The 16,596-nt window shown below is 51.0% G+C and overlaps 1 protein-coding gene across 3 annotated transcripts in view; it reads right to left on the minus strand.

Moving 5' to 3' along the window:
• Positions 1-860: 860 nt before the first annotated feature.
• The window catches only part of SIL1 (SIL1 nucleotide exchange factor), a 316,769-nt gene continuing 301,033 nt past the window's right edge, over positions 861-16,596 (minus strand). For all 3 annotated transcript variants that reach the window (XM_055389147.2, XM_019026854.4, XM_055389146.2), the window contains 3 exons: positions 5,642-5,738; positions 5,025-5,189; positions 861-1,345 (listed from right to left, as the gene is read on the minus strand). In XM_055389147.2, coding sequence (XP_055245122.2) covers positions 989-1,345; positions 5,025-5,189; positions 5,642-5,738 — 619 coding nt within the window. In that variant the 3' untranslated portion in view covers positions 861-988. The remainder of the gene's footprint in view (positions 1,346-5,024; positions 5,190-5,641; positions 5,739-16,596) is intronic.

Genomic DNA, 16,596 nt, shown 5'->3' on the forward strand with positions numbered 1-16,596 from the left:
AGGGGCTGCCTGGGCCCGCAAGAGTGAGCCTCTGGTGCACTGGGAAAGCTGAGAAACAAACACACCAGAATCCGAGTCTGAAAAGCCCAGAGCCCGGGTTGCCATGGCAACCTGCAGCCAGCTCCAGCCCGGGACTCCACCAGCCTGGGTGGGGGCCGGGACTCGCCAGGCGCGGCTGCTCCTAGCTCTGAGGCCTCCTCCTTGGGCTTGGCCCTGTTTCTGCTTGGACACAGAAGTGGGGCAAGGCCACAGAGAGGCACTTCTGCCCTGTCAGGTGGGCCAGGCAGGCCTGGGCTCCCCTGGGCTCCCACTGCCAGCTTTCTCCCAGAGTAAGGCCTGGCCCCTGGGCCTCCAGAGTCCAGCACCTCTCAGCACCCCACCCCGGCACCCACTGCTCCCGCACCCATCACTCCAGCAGCCGTCAAGCCCATCAGCTGCCTGGGCCACCACAGCACCAGTGTATGGACAGGCCTCGGGCGCCGGCCAGGTCAGCGGCCTCGAGGCTGTTATGTGGGCACCGATAGAGGGGCAGTGAGATGATTCCCTGCCTTACCTCACAGCTGGGGGGTGCCAGCACTAGTGTGAAGCTTTCTACATGATTTTTCTCCTTTAATGGCACTCCTTCTGACAGATGAGGAAACAAGCTCAGAGCAATTAAGCGACTTCCCAAGGTACAGAGCTGCTGCTTGGTAAGAAGCAGAGACTTGCAACTCCTGGGCCCAGGTTCCTGCCCTGGAGCCTGTTCCTGGATGCCCTGGGCTGAGCCCTGCACGTCAGCAGAGCCCATCACCCAACCACTCACCTGACCCCCCGGCCACAGGGCTGTGCCCAGTCTACACAGACACACAGCAGAAAGAGGATGGCCTTCAGGTTTCCATTTAATGGCCAAGCCAGCACTGCCAAGATGTCCTCCTGCCTGAGAAGCCCACCCACGCTGGCACCCCTCAGCCTCACTAGCGGCATCCCAGTCCAGTCCTGGTGTGGGGCCTCATCTCAGCTCCTTCAGCAAGCTGTTGACAGAGCCCAGCAGCTCCTGGAAGTAGCCCTCGTCCTCACCATCCTGCAGCTCCAGGCTGGCCAGCGCCTGGTACTCAGCCTGCAGGCTGGCCAGTGTCCTGCTGAGCTGGGGGTCCTGACGGTAGCGGTCCCGGCAGGTGGTCAGGAGGACGCCCAGTGTCTGCAGCACCTTTTCACGGGCATCATGCTCAGGCAGCGCCAAGAGGTGGGCCGTGATCTCGCACCAGCCCTGTTCCCACAGGCCTGGCAGGAGGTGTACCTGGCGATACTGCTGCAGCTTCTCTGGGGACATCTCCTGGGTCAGCTCAGCCTCCTCCTCGGCGAACATCTGCCATCCGCCACAGCCACAGGCCAGGTAGGATGGGGGTGGGGAGAGAACACACAGGGAGCAGTTAGCTCACACCTGGCTAGCTCTGCCCTTCAGACAGGAAGGCACGAGGCTGACCCCTGAGGGCCCACCTCTTCCTCTATCCCAAGTCTGTCTGTCTATTCATTCATTCATCCACCAACAGAAACACTTGTGTGGTGCCAGGTGCTGAAGAAACCACGATGGAGACACAGTCTTACCCTCAAGGAGCTTAAGGTCTAGCAGAAGAATAAAAATTAACTAATTCCCAAATAGCATAAACGTAATCTAACAGTGCAGCATGGAGGCAGACAGGCTGGCTTCAAATTCCTGCTCCACCACTGACTTGCTGAATGACCATGGCTGGCACTTAGCCTCTCTGAGACTCATCGTCATCACCTCCTAAGTAGAGAAACTCAGCCTGTCTGTAAAGCACAGAAGCCCAGCTCTATCAGCAGAACATGGTGGGAGCCAATCCTGCCGGGCTACCAGCAGCGGGAAAGCCAACACCTGAACCATGACAAGCAGGCAGGTTACCCGAAGGTCAGAGGTAGAGGGTTGGGAGGGGGCAGAGATCTCCCGTGCAGCTGTAGGAAGTGTGCCTGTGTGGAGAAAGAAGAAATGCCTGCCCTAACTCCAGGGGAGAATGAAGCACAGGGAAGATGCACAAGGCAAGAGGGAAGCCCAGGAGAAGACGAGGCCACAGTGGACCACCTGTGCTTCCTGCGGCAGCAGGAAGTCGTGGGGCTGATTGGGGCTGGCAGAGGAAGCTGAGGAGGGGTGCAATCCTGCATCCTGGGACAGGAAAGGCTGAGAGGTATCCCCTAGTCCTTTCCTACTTCACCCCTCAGTCCTGCCAGCTTCGCCTCCAAAACACACCCCAATTCTGTCAGCTCCACCTTCGTCCCTTGTGTCCTGCGATCCAGTGCCTCCTGCTCTCACCCTCTCCTCCAGCCCCCAAACCCTCACAGCCTGGCATTGTGGGTGATAAAGACAAAATCAATCCCTTCCCTGGGACTGCGAGGCTCTGCAGGCTCTGCCCCCACTGTGCGCGGCCTGGACCCACTCACACCCACTCCTGTCACTCTAACTCTCCCCTGGGGCCTCTGGAGGCGCAGCTCCGACTTCCAGGTGCACCCCCGCATGGCCCCATTCACTCCACGGCTCCCTGCACACCTCACCACCACTGACCGGCCTCCCCTGACTGGCCTTCTCTGCTTACATGCTGCTGTGGTTTGAATGTGTTCCCTAAAAGTTCAAGTGTTGGAAGCTTAATTCCCAAGGCAGCAGTATTGAGAGGAGCTGCCTAGGTCAGGAGGGCAGCGGGTTCCTTACGGGAGAGCGGTTGTTATTCTAGAGAGCAAGCCCGGGCCAGCATGCTTTTTTCCGCAAGTGCTCTTGCCCTCTCACCTTCCACAATGTTGCCATGCAACACAAAGGCTCCCGCCAGACGCACCCACCCAGTCGTGGATTTCCCAGCCTCCCGAATCATGAGCCAAAAACTGCCTTTTCTTTATATTATCCAGTCCGGGGTATTCTGTTAAAGCAGCAGCAGACAGACTACAACACAAGCTCAGGGGAATTCTCTGATAAACATCTGCCTGAAAGCTCAGGGACGGCAGGGACTGCGGATTATTTTCGCAGCACCCGGCACAGCAGGCAACACAGGCAGGCAGGGTCCCCCTGCGGCCCTTCAGCTCCTCAGATGCACCAGAGGCCATGGAATCCGAACCCCAGGCAGGCATCTCACCACTGCAGAAGCCCAGATGTCAGGGCATGGTCTCTCAGTAGAGGTCCTCTCACAGGCCAAGGTACATATGAGGACTGCCTGGGGCCTGGCAGACCCCAGCACCCTGATGGGGGTGTCACATTGCCCATGGGAATTCCACAGTCCTTGGCTGTCATGACAACATGCTGCAGTGATCCCCCTGAGCTGCATGGCACCCCTCCATCATAGTGGACAGCTCATGTCCCTCCACCTTCAGGCAGCTCTGGACCCACCCCTAGCTTGGCTAGGTCTTCATTCTTAAGCGCTGCAAGAGGCTGGACTTAGTGACTCACGCCTATAATTCCAATACTTTGGGAAGCTGAGGCAGGATTGCTTGAGCCCAGGAGTTCAAGACCAGCCTGAGCAACATAGTGAGACCCTGTCTACAAAAAATGAACAAAATTAACCAGGCATGGTGGCGTGGACCTGTAGTCCCAGCTACTCAGGGGACTGAGGTGGGAGGATCACTTGAGTCTGGGAGGCAGAGTTTACAGTGAGCCAAGATCGTGCCACTGGGTGACAGAGAGAGACCCTGTCTCAAAAAAAAAAAAAAAAGAAAAGAAAAAAAAGAAATCACAAGAACAGAGAAGCCCTGACTGCCTCAGCCCAAGTACAGTGTGTCCTAAATCTCTCTGGCTGAAATTCATCTGCTGTCCTCCCTGAAAGAAGAGGGCCATTTCTGTACTGTTTGTAGACAGATGCCAGTCCTCCCCTCCCCAATCATGTCAGCACCCCAATGCTTCCAGAGGCAGGCTCCCGGGGCCGGCAGCCTCGGGGCAGCCTTGGTGAGCCTGCCTGGTGGTAGTGTGCTAGCAATGCATCAGTGCCATGGTGCCCAGGATGCCAGGGCTGGGGGCAGCAGGGACACACACCCAAGACACCAGAGAACAGAGCCCAGTTTCCCTGGGAAATGCCCAGCCAGCTGACATGTCCTTCATGTCCTTCTTCAGGCTCACTGGCCCAGTCCCAGAACCTGAACTGTGCCCAGGCCTTATCAATTGGATCTGAGCACCACATGGCTGCCTGCTGTTCTAAGAAACTGGATTTCTGCAGCTTTAACAAGAGAAGAGAGAGAAACAGGCAAAGACAGAGAGTTGGGGAGAGACAGTGATGGGCAGAGGCGGCCACAGCCATCCTGACACTGCCTGGGAGAGAAGGCCTGGGGGAGGCGTGTGCAGAGTGGGTGAGGGGCCCAGCCTCCACCATTCGGCAGCAGTTCCAGCGGCTGCCCAGCCCTGCTCCACTAGTCGGCATGCGGCTCTTCTGGGGAGCGTGTGGCCCGAGAGAGGCAACTGAGGAAGCCCTGCCAATGCTCTCTGCAGCAGCTGAATTAAGAATCCAGGCCTGGCTGGTTTTCCTCTCTCCTCCTTAATTAAGACGCTTCTTCAAGCTTGCAAACAGGGCTGGGCACCAAGTCTTCTCCCAAGTGGCAAGCAATTGGGTCCCTGAGACTCTCAAGGGCAGCCACTCTGAGGCCCTGCCCAGAGCCAAAGCTCACAGAGGAGGCACCTCCACGTTTCTAGAATCCAAAGAGTGAGTGCCATTCGAAGGAGCTCTGGGCTGTTCTACCCCCTCAGCCTTTTGTCCCCTCGGGGCCTGGTCTCGGCTGCTCCAGGGCTTGCCTCATGCTGAGCCCTCTGCCTGCACACTTGGCTGTGACCATGGCTGGCAGGGCCACCTCCCACTCCTCATCAGCCCTCAGGTTTCAGCTTAGCCACCACATCTCACATGACATCCTCCCTGACGTCCCCAATCTCTTCTGTCTGTCCATCCATCCAGAAGCACACACAAAGCAAACAAGTGACGTCCCCAGTCTCTTCCATCTGTCTGTCCATCCACCCAGAAGCACACACAAAGCAAACAAGAGGAGACTGGGTGGGCCTGGGCACTCACCTTCTCCGTGACCAGGTCGTAGAGCAGTGTGACCACGCGCACGGCGAGCACCTCTGTGCCCTTCTCCTGCACCAGGGTCCTCAGGACCTGCAGCCCCCCGAGCTTCAGGAACTGCCGCTGGGCATAGGGGAAGTGGCGCAGCAGGGAGCACAGTGCAAACAGGACCTGGGGGCACAGACCCAGGGGCAGGTGAGGGGCCAAGCAAGCTGGACCTGCCCTGAGGCCCAGGGAAGGCAGGCAGAGGTGCCCCAAACTAGTCCCCATTCCTCCCGGCCCCACCTCAGTTACAGCTATACCCCAGAACCCAGGACTGTGAGGCCAGGAGGGACTCAGACACCTTCAACATTACCAAGTGAGTAAATGGGAGGTAAACAGAGGCCAAGGGTGGGAGGCCAGGAGTAGGGCCCAAGGCCACAGCACAGGAGCTGCCCCCAGGCCTCTAGTCACCTCCGCACACTGCCATCTGCTTTAGTTGAGTGTAACCTCTCCCCCTGTGCCACCCAGCAGATGATGCTCAGGCCCCCATGGTAACATGCACAGCCTGGACAGGAACCCTTTCCTTTCAGGCCCCACAGGTGTCCTGGGGGCTGGGCAGGAGGAAGGGCATGGAAACACACCTTCTTCTTTGCAGTGAGCGGCTGCTCCGTGGCCAGGATGACCAGCAGCTTCTGCAGGGCTCCCCCTTCGATGGCCTCCACCTGGACCTTGGGGTTGCTGGGGAAGAAGCACAGGACAGCATGACTACCCTGCCCAGCCCAGGGATCAGATGGTCAGGGAACTGAGCCCATGTCAGCCATCCCTGGGGAGAAACAAGAACAACAGAGGTTCCCACATGGGGCAAGTCAAACTCAGCTGGGGAAACAAAGACCATCTGGCACAGACCCACGTGGGAACAGCGGCCCACAGCACAGGTGACAGGGCTGAGTGCTCCCATGCCAGCCCCCACTCCCCAGCAGCCAAGGGGCTGGAGTGGACTGGGAAGGTGAACAACCTCTACTACTGTAAAGACATTTCGATGCCGAAGGTGCTCCTTCAGCGTCCCTCCCGTAGGAAGCCTTTCTTGGCGCCTCCCAAGCCAGTGCCGGATGTTCCTTCCTCCGTGACCCAAGCACATCACACACTGGAGCAATTACTAATGGGTCTGTTCCCCTCTGGGTCTGGTGCCCCAAGGCCAGGGCCCCATCCCTCTCCTCTCCTGGGTCGGCACTCAGACTGCACATAGAAAATGCTTGCGGGAGAAGGTAGGAAGAAAGTGCAAGAGACAGGAGCCTCTGAATACCTAGGCAGATCCTAAAACAGGACAACCCAATGCCTCCCACTGGGCTCCCCCTCTATAACAGCAGCTACTGTCAGCTTCTCTGCCCTGTATTCTCAGCACTCAGCAAAGAGCCTGCCACGTCACAGGTCCCCGGACAGTAGGGAATGAATGAATGAATGAATGAATGAGTGAATAAACGACTGAACGAATGAACGAACAACATGTGTACACAACCATGAAAATATCAATAGATAAACATACTGCACTAAAGTACTCAAAACCCTGAGCTGCCTCTGGAACTCCTCTCCCCATTCTGGGCTAGAGAAATAGTGATGTGATTAAAACATTTCAGGCCCAGACCTCCCAGATGAAGGGATGAGGGGCCTGGCGGGGACCCCCATCAGGGCAGGGTGCCATGCAGGGGACGAGGCCGGGATCCCTCGCAGGATGCCCTTTTGCAGGCTCCTTGCTTTTCAAGATTGCATTAGGGATCAATTAAGGAGCAAGTGTCAAGCACAGGGACCAGATAATCAGGCCCTTGGGCAGGTCAGGGCTCCCCTCTCAGCAGCCCACATGTGAGGCCCCAGAGAAAAGAGGGGACAGGCACACAAAAGCCTGAGGCCAAAAACAAGTGAAGGGGCCAAGCCAGCAGTCAGATGGTGGCTGTCACACCCATCCAACTAGCCCACAAAGGACACCGCAGTCTACCAAAGCCACCGCATGCCTCTGGCTGCCTGCCCTTGGCATGACCACAAGCTCCCGGAGACCCAAAAAGCACCTGTTCCTCCTAACTCCCAACCCTCCTGGCCAGGGGGCCCTCACGGTGTCCTTGAGAGTGAGCCAGGGTATAAGGAAACAAAGACAAATCAGAAGGAGCTGGCTCCTGGTCCTAAACCCAGAAAAGACACACTGTGCCACTGTACAGGAGAGGGCCCGACACACAGCAGGCGTGCCCCCAAAGCTGGCTGAATGGAATGAAGATAGCTCCCCACTTCTATTCCGACCAGGAACAAGCTTCAAGGTCCAGAGCAGACCGAGCACGCTAAGCCAGCTTTCTAAAGAGAAAAGCTCCTTTGTACCACGTGTCACTCTGTAGCCTCTCAGCCAGAAAGGAAGTACAGGGTGGGTGCCAGCCCGTCCCACAGCAACTCCACCCCTGTGTCTGCAGAGCAGCCTGGAGATGGGCCAGAGTCCCTGGGGAAGGGAGGCTGACAGCTCCTCTCCAGATAGGCAGGCAGGCGCTGGCGCAGGGGGGCCTGGGAGCTGAGCTGCTCCCCTGCCCCCCCAACTTGAGACAGGCAGCTGTTTCATCAAAGCATGAGCTAATTAGGGCTGTCTCTGCCATCATGTGCCTAAAGAACGCTCACCCATGACAGGAGGGTCCAGGAAGAGAAGACTACCACGCTGAGAGATTCACACAAACATCAAATGCTGCTTCCCCAAGGGGGCTGAGAGATCTGACATCGCATCAGCCTTTGGGAGCACTGCCAAGGAGTCCCATCCCTCATGGGCCCTCAGAGCAGCAGAGACAAGGCCCTCCAAAGACAGCACAAAGCTCATCACAGCACCCCATCATCGCAGCCCCAGTTAATCACCCAGGGCTGGGCAACCAAAGGCCTTCCACTTTCTGCACTGTGACCAGGGCAAAGAGAAGTCCCTTCTTCAGAAGGTAGGCTGATGTGGGTCGGGAGCCACCCACAGCCAAGCCAGCAGCAGCCCAGTCCCACCCACTCTGTCCCCCTCAGGCAGGCTCTTCCCACCCCATTTAGAGTAGGAGAGAAGAGAGCTCCAACATTGGATAAGTAAATCGGAGAGAAAAGAGAAAGTCTGACCTTTTGTAAATTGCCGAAATCAGGTTCATAAGGCAATAAATTCATGTTTTCACCCACAGCCAAGTCTGTGGGTACGGCAGGACTACGGGCCAAACATGGGCTATGACAGTGCGCAGCCTTGGCAGCCCTGGGCCCATGCCCTGCCTGGCCTCTTCACATGATCAGCTTAAACGAGGTACCCATGGAACCCTGGGAACTCCAGGCCTTACCCCAGGGTTCCCACAGCTTCAGGAGTTTCCTAAAAAGCCACCCTGTGAAGTGGCCTTTTAGGGCTGCCCAGGCAAGGGGTTGAAGAAACACAGCAGAGGAAGAGGGGGAAGATGAGGCCTGTGCTTCCAGCTGCTCCTCAGTCCATCCAGGCAGGGCCAGTAGAGCTGAAGGTTTCCTGAGCAATCACCCACCAAGGGTAGAATCTGCTCCTAGAAACAGACCCTCTCGCCACAGTCAGCTTTAAATGCTCACAGCCTGGGGCTGGGGGAGGCAACTACCAAAACAGCTCAGAGTGAGGCCTCTGGGTGTGCAAGGACCAGGGCCTGGAGGACCCTTGCTGGGAATCTCATAAGCAATGAATGGCTCATAGCCTTGGGCAAGTTTTCACCTGTGAGGCAGAGCTAGGACTACCCATGTTAAAGACAGAACAGTTAATGAATGCCAAAATGCCACAGTGCTAGCCAATGCACTGTGGCCAAAAGATAATTACAGTAGGCTCACTACACAAAGAGGCCAGACCACATCCTTGAGAGCACAGCTTTATTTGGCCTGGATGCCTCGAGCACATATCATGTATGGCAGCCCCATCCTCCTCCAGCCTATGGACTCTGGACCAGAGCTGCGGCCCACCCATGGAGGGGCCAGTCCTGCTGGCTGGAAGGTAGGTGTCCTGACAGTTGGGGATCTGAGTGAGTTAAGGGGGCGGGGGCCTGGCATGCCTCAAAGTGACATCAGTGGCGCTGGTGTGCTCAAAGTCAACAGAAGGATATTAAGGACGTAGCTCATCTCCGATGCGATAAATGAGAATAAACCCTGTTCAGGGCTAAGCCGGCTGGACTAAACAAATACCATTAGCACTTGGATTACTGGGATGTTCACAATCAGCAGGCAAGTCAGCTGTCTGTGTGCAGAGGGACGACAGCAGCTGCTACTCTGTAAATCTTGCAGGGAGATGGGCTGGGGGTGGGGCAGGCTGCAAAAATGGAAGTGATTGCATTTGCAAAAACCAAAGAGTTTGGGTAAGGGTGACAGCAATTTGGGCAATCAGCCAAGAGTCAGAGGTCATATTTTAGCTAACTGAAGCTAAGCAAATGTCTGGGTGGAAGGGGACTGAAGGAGCTGACCACAGGGAAGGCAGCCCAGCTCGGCCAGGGGGCCCAGGAGATTGCTGCCCAATACACACCCCGGGGCTGACTTCACCCTTGGGCTCAGGGCTGGCTACATAATTTTCAGGCCCAAGTGCAACATGAAAACGTGGGGCCTTTTGTTCAAGAATTATCAGAAATTTCAAGACAGTGAGAACAGAGCATGAAGCCAAGCACGGGCCCTTTTGAGTGTGGGGTCCTGTGCCGCTGCACGGGTGGCAGGGCCAACAGGGTATGTGCACGGAAATCCTGCTCCAGGGTCAACCAACCGGAACAACAAGGGCTGAAAAGTAAGCTTGAATTTCTGAAAAGGAGAACAACTGGAAAAGGCAGAGCTCTAGGATGGGAATAAGGATGAGGGTGACTAGTTAGATGGGGGCCAAGGAAATGCTAAGGTGTAACTGAAGAGAGCTTCTGTGATTGAGACTGCCAGGCCAGACCAGGACACCAGAGGCACAGCAGAGGGATGTGCTCACTCACGCGTCCTCGTGACATTTCTAAGTGCAACAAATACTCTTTTCATTCCCTTAGAACAGGAAAAAACTATTATTTTTCTTCTGAAATGCCTCTGAGATGATGCCATGCACTGAGGGCAGAGGGCACATCTCAGGGGTATATGGGGCCAGGCTCAATCATTCACCTGATGAAGTGCAGCTCACCTTCTTGCCCAGAAAGAAAGATTTCCTCTGGTGGCCCCACCTTGCTTATGCCTTAATGTGTAGCCTCCATCATCTGGGAAAGCAAGAATTTGCAGGATGTGTAATCCTGAAATAGATGGGTTCAAGAGACATCTATATTCGCCTGCCATCCAGGGATGAGCGGGGCTAGGTACTCAATCAGTTAAGATACAAACAATTGGCCGGGCGCAGTGGCTCACACCTGTAATCCCAGCACTTTGGGAGGCTGAGGCGGGCAGATCACTTGAAATCAGGAGTCCAAGACCAGCCTGGCCAACATGGTGAAACCCCGTCTCTACTAAAAATACAAGAGTTAGCTGGTGTGGTGTCAGGCACCTGTAATCTCAGCTACTCGGGAGGCTGAGGCAGGAGAATCGCTTGAACCCAGGAGGTAGAGGTTTCAGTGAGCTGAGATCATGCCACTGCACTCCAGCCTGGGCAACAGAGCAAGACTCTATCTTAAAAAAAAAAAAAAAGATACAATTACCGAATTGAATAAAAATGGAATAGGTTTAACAGCAACAACAACAAAAAACAAAAAACGAACAACAAAAAAAACACTGTACAAATCTTCCACTGCAAAGTCAAGCTTCCAGGAATAACAAAACACATGAGCTGCACATCACTTTGTGTTGGGACCTGTATGGCCTCAGGAGTTCCATCTGGACACTGGGGAAAGGCAGGGCTATCATCTGACCCCTTCATGTACAGCCCCCAACTGGAAGCCACCCACGTAAGCAACTATGAGACACCCACTCCTCACCACAGTAACAGCAACTCACGAGAGGGTCTCTAGACCCTACTGACAAACAGACACACACACAATACACACACACAGACACAATCATCTGCCCACCTCTGAGGAGATAAAGGGAACCTCAGAGGGAGGGGCAGCAAATCACCTTCCTGAGGGTCATGTGGTAGCTCTCCAACACAGCCCTGTGTCACAATCACCTGGGCAGTTTATTTCCTGAAACCATTTCAGACTACTGCTTTAAAAAATTACAGAAAATAGGCCAGGTGTGGTGGCTCATGCCTGTAATCCCAGCACTTTGACAGGCTAAGGCGGGAGGACTGCTTGAGTCCAGGAGTTTGAAACTAGCCTGGACAAGGTGGTAAAATCCCCGTCTCTGCAAAAGTAAAAAAAAAAAAAAAAAAATTGCCGGGCATGGTGGTATGCACCTATGGTCCCAGCTACTCGGGAGGCTGAGGTAGGAGGATCACTTGAGCCCAGGAGGCTGAGGCTGCAGTGAGCTATGGGCAACAGAGTGAGATTCTGTCTCTCTAAAGAAAAAAAAATTATAGAAAAGTAATTACACAAAAAAATGACTTACTGGAAAGCTGCAAGAATAGTAAATAAACTCCCATCCAGATTCACCAATTGTGGACATTTACCACAATTTTCTGTCTCTCTTAATATTTACACAGATTTTCTTTTTTAAAATATTTGAGAGTAATTGAAGATATGAAGACCCTTTACCCCTAAACATATCAGTGTGTATGTCCTAAGAACATAACCAAAGTACAGTGATCAAAATCAGGAAACTAACACTGACACAGTAATCTACAGATATTTATTCAGCTTTTGCCAGCTGTCCCAATAATAGTCCTTATCCCCCACTCTTTCCTCCTTTTAAGAAACACTTTTTTTTTTTTTTTTTTTTGTAGATGGGGGTTCTCACGATATTGCCCAGGCTGGTCTTGAACTCCTCCTGACTTCAAGCAATCCTCCCGCCCTGGCCTCCTAAAACGTTGGGATTACCGGCATGAGCCACTGCACAGAGCCCTCTCAATAATATTGTTTTTAGAAAAATAATTTTGACCCCACGTCCGATTTATGCCCACACGATGTACACAGCAGCCTGTCTCCTTGGTCTCCTTTCATCTGGAACTCTCCGTTAGTCTTGTCTTTCATGACACTGACATTTATGAAAAGTGCAGGCCAGTGGTAGAATGTTTCTCAGTTTGGATTTGTCCGATGTGTTCTAATGATTAGACTGAGGCCGTGGCTTTGGCAGGAATACACAAACACAATGCTGTTATCTTTCTCAGTGTATCACACAGGAGGGCAAGTGATGTCCATAAGTCTCACAATTGGATGTTTTCTTTGCATACTTGGTTATGGTGGTATCTACCAGATTTCTCCACTATAAAAATACTATTCGTTCCTCTGAAATTAATATTTTGTGGGGAGACACTTTGAGATATGAAGACAGCCTATTCCTCATCAAACTTTCATGTAGTAGTTTTGGCAATCATTGACAATTCTTGCTTAATTATCCCAGGTTAAGCATCTTAAGTCCAAAAATCTAAAATCCAAAATGCTCTAAAATCTGAAACTTTTTGGGCATCAACATGATGCTCAAAGGAAATGTTCATTGGAACATTTTGGATTTTGGATTTTTGGATCAGGGATGCTCAAGTGGTAAGTATATAATGCAAATATTCCAAAAGCCAAAAAAAAATGAAAATCCAAAACATTTCTAGTCTCAAGCATCTCAGATAAGGGATGTTCAACCTGTACCATGATGTTTGTCAAATGATGATATTCAAATTCCTATCTTTATTTTTCTTGTTTCTATCTTTATTTGCTGGCATTCTACCTGAAAGAAGAGGTTTTCCTTCTTTCCTATTTCTTCATTCATTCATTTACTGGTATCAGTATGGATTAATAGATTCTTATTTAATCTATGGAATAGAATCCATTTCTATCATTTACTTCAATGCTCAAATTATCCTTAATCACCAGGCATGCTGGCTTCTGTGTCTTTTTAACATGTTTCCATCACCCTTTAATATTTTCTTACCTTCTGGCACAGGATGTCCTTGTACAAGATATTGCTCTTTTCCCGTGCCAGCCATGGAATCAGCCATTTCTCCAAGGAACAATTGGAGCCCTTTTTGAAAATACAGACTCCAAGCCCTACCCTGCATATACTAAATCATAATCTCAGAGAACATGGCTCCGAAGAGCTGATTTTTCATAAATGCCACATGTGATTCCTACGTTCTGAGGGCAAGCATTTGGGATAACTAGAGTCAATGCTCAACCTTTTATCCAGTACAGCATCTCTGGTAATTGGCAGCCCAGTACTTGAAGACTACATCATCAAACAAGGCAGCTTTACGCTAGTTTAAAACTCCTCCAATTGCCAGAAAAACATATTCTGATACTGAGCTGAAATCTGCTCTCATGAAGCTTATACCCTCTGGTCCTATACCCTCTGGTCCTAAGTCTACCCTTGAAGAAAGAAAGGGTTGCCTGATCTTGTCCTGACAGGTCAGCCCTTCTGAAAGTCGGGAGCAGCCAACCATCCAGAGAAAGCTCCCCTCTCACAACGTGGCCTCACAGGATTCTGCAGTCATTCTCAGGGTGACTCTTGAAACCCTCCACTTTCCTGACAATGCTCTATGGGACCCTGTTCCACTTACTGATGAATCCCTACAGTGGTGGTGCCCAAACCTACCCACAGGGATCCAGGCTGGACAACCCCCAACCCAGAGTCCAATGGGCCTGGCTGCCTCTGCCCCAGGGCCACTCTGCCCCTAATGCCTCAATCTCTAGATTTTTGTTAGTAGCCTCACAGAGCTTACAGTGGCCTGCCTAGGTCAAATCCCTAAAGGCTGCTCACATGATCTTCTGATGAGCCAGGGGGTCCCCAACATGGCTCTGAACCCAAGCACAGGGCTTCGATTTTATTCTTACTAAAGAATAAATATTGTCAGGAGGCAAAAAGCAAATTACAAATGGTATGGGTGATATGACACCATATATTTATTTCTGGGTGGTGAATTTTTGTTTTAAACAACGAATCTGAATTACTTATAAATTAGAAGTTTAATAACAATAAAATTTAACATGCCACTTGGCTACCTAGACCCTTCCTCCTAGCCTGTCACTATTCTTTTGGATTCTCACTGTCATGTATCTTACATGGTTATCTCTTCCTGATCAGTGCCATCTGTTCCCACATCTTCACATGAGAACCAGAACGCAGGTTAGACAGGACAGAGTCTGCCACGAGCTCTTTGGCACATCACTACAGTGAAGGCTCTGTTGACATTGAACCATTTGAACCATTTCTAAATAAACATTGATTAAGTCTGATTGTTCGAGCTGCTACAAATCTACGTCTTTCTTTTTTTTTTTTTTTTTTTTTTTTTTTGATTCAGAGTCTCACCTCACTCTGTCACCCAGGCTGGAGTGCAGTGGCGCAATCTAAGCTCACTGCAACCTCCACCTCCCAGAACTCAAGCTTAATTCTCATGCCTCAGCCTACCACGTAGCTGGGACTACAGGCACACACCACAACGCTAATCACCACGCCCAGTTTTGTTTTGTTTTTGTTTTTGTTTTTGTATTTTTAGTGGAGACAAGGTTTTGCCATGTTGGCCAGGCTGGTCTCGAACTCCTGGCCTCAAGTGATCTGCCAGCCTTGACCTCCCAAGTGCTGGGATTACAGGCGTGAGCCACGGCACTCGGCCTCAAATCTACGTCTTTATCATCATTTCTCTATCTGAGCTATTAGATTATTATGAGATTCTGTCAAATGATTTCCTGAAACGCAGACTTCCTCTGTGTCTATTATACCGGCCTAATCTGCCAGCCTGGAAAATCTTATGAAAAAGAAAATTAGAGTTGGGAGGAACTTGAGAGAGTCTTCTGGGATACTGATAATGTTACATTTCTGGATCTGGGTGGTGTTTACATGGGTGTCTCCACTTTCAATAATTCATCAAGTAGAATGTTAAACTTTTCTATATGGAGGGATGGGGGAGGGAGGACTTAAGCATTAAACTAGTCCAGCAAGACCTGGTTTTATGGAACCCACACTAACTCTAAGAAATGACCTCTTTTCTTTAAAAATACTCTTAAGTCACATCTCAAAAACTTGCTCTGTTATTTTGAAAACCAGAACAGTTGCCCATTGTGTCTCCTTGCCCCTCTCCCAATCCCCATAATGCTATAAAGATTTCTGCACACAGTTTGATGATGATGTCCCTAAGTTTCTGTCTGGCATTTAATTTTTCAGACCCTGTCTAATTTGGAGAAGCCAGTGGTTCATTTACACTTTTTGTACACTCCTGGTCTCAAGTTCCACTTAACTCTATGTTTGTTTTACTTTCTGCAGGAAGGCCATTCTCCTTGAGAGAGAAGGCAGAGGCAAACAGAATAAGCAGCAAGGACAGAGATGCCCTCTATGGCATCTGCTAAATCACCTGATTGAACCAGGTGGCCTAAAGCCTTCCTTGCCATCCCTCTCACTCTCAACAGTAGCTGCACAGGCGCCTTTGTTGTTCTTAGTGTTTCCCAGGTCTCACCCATCTGGTGCTCCTGACACTGTTCTCGGAGGTTGCATCCACTTCTCTATTTGCTCTTGGTTACAGGTCCCTTTTTCATCTCTAGACAAAATCTCAGCTCGAACTATGCCCCCTGAAGCCATGTGGGTCTCTTTAGGTGGCTCCCTGTTCCCTGCAGTAATCACTCGTGACTCTATTAAGTACACTTCATTTTTCAAACTCTGAGTCATCTTTCCTTTTGAAGCTCCTGTTCAGACATCATATCTACTTTTTCCTGGACCCTCTGAAATTTACTTTCCCTAAAACTCAGAGGCAGAGAGTTTTACCTTCCCCTTTTAGCTTCTCCAAACACAGTCACTCTCTGCTGATGTTCTCTAGACTTTTTTTTTTTTTAACCAGACAGATCCTTCTTGTTGCTCAGAATATAATTTCAGTGAGGCCCTTCTCCTTATTGCTTCCTTAACCTCCTGAGAGAGAAAACTGTCAGAAAAGAGAATTAAAAATTAAAGCAAGTGAAGAATTTATTGGTTTCTTTTTTTTTCTAGAAGATTTCCAACTGCCCAGATACCCCGTGCACCACGCCAGTTTGCTTCTGTACCAGTTTTATAATTTCAATTGAGAAAGCCTCTTCTACACGGAGGGTAAAGAGTTGACAATTACCTCAGAGTTGATTGGTTGGTTAGTTTTTTGGTGGGCTAAAAGCCAATGACCTGGACTTTTTCCTTTTTTTTTTTTTTTTTTCCTCTTCACCAAAAAGCCCAAACCCAGGAAGCAAAACACTGAGTGCTGCTCTGGAGTCAGAGAGACCTAGGTGAAAGTCCGAGATTCTAGTGTTTTCAGCTGTGTGACTGAGGTAAGTTACTAAGCCTCTCTGTACCTCAGTTTCTGCATTTGTAAAACAGGGATTAATAACAATAATATTTATCTCATGGGATTGTTGCGGGGATGAAATGTGATTTTATATACATAAACACACAGAGTTCCTGGCAAATGCCAAGCATTAGGATAACAGCTGTTTTATCATAATATACCATTTAACAAAAATTATTATTTTTACTTTTCTGCTAAGACAGAATACCAGGGTTTTCAGGCTTCTCAGAAGGGAGAGGAGCTATCTGTGTTGGGGGACAAAGAAGACCTCCCACTGAG

Source organism: Gorilla gorilla, chromosome 4 (genome assembly GCF_029281585.2).
Source record: "Gorilla gorilla gorilla isolate KB3781 chromosome 4, NHGRI_mGorGor1-v2.1_pri, whole genome shotgun sequence".
In the NCBI taxonomy this organism is placed as follows: domain Eukaryota; kingdom Metazoa; phylum Chordata; class Mammalia; order Primates; family Hominidae; genus Gorilla; species Gorilla gorilla.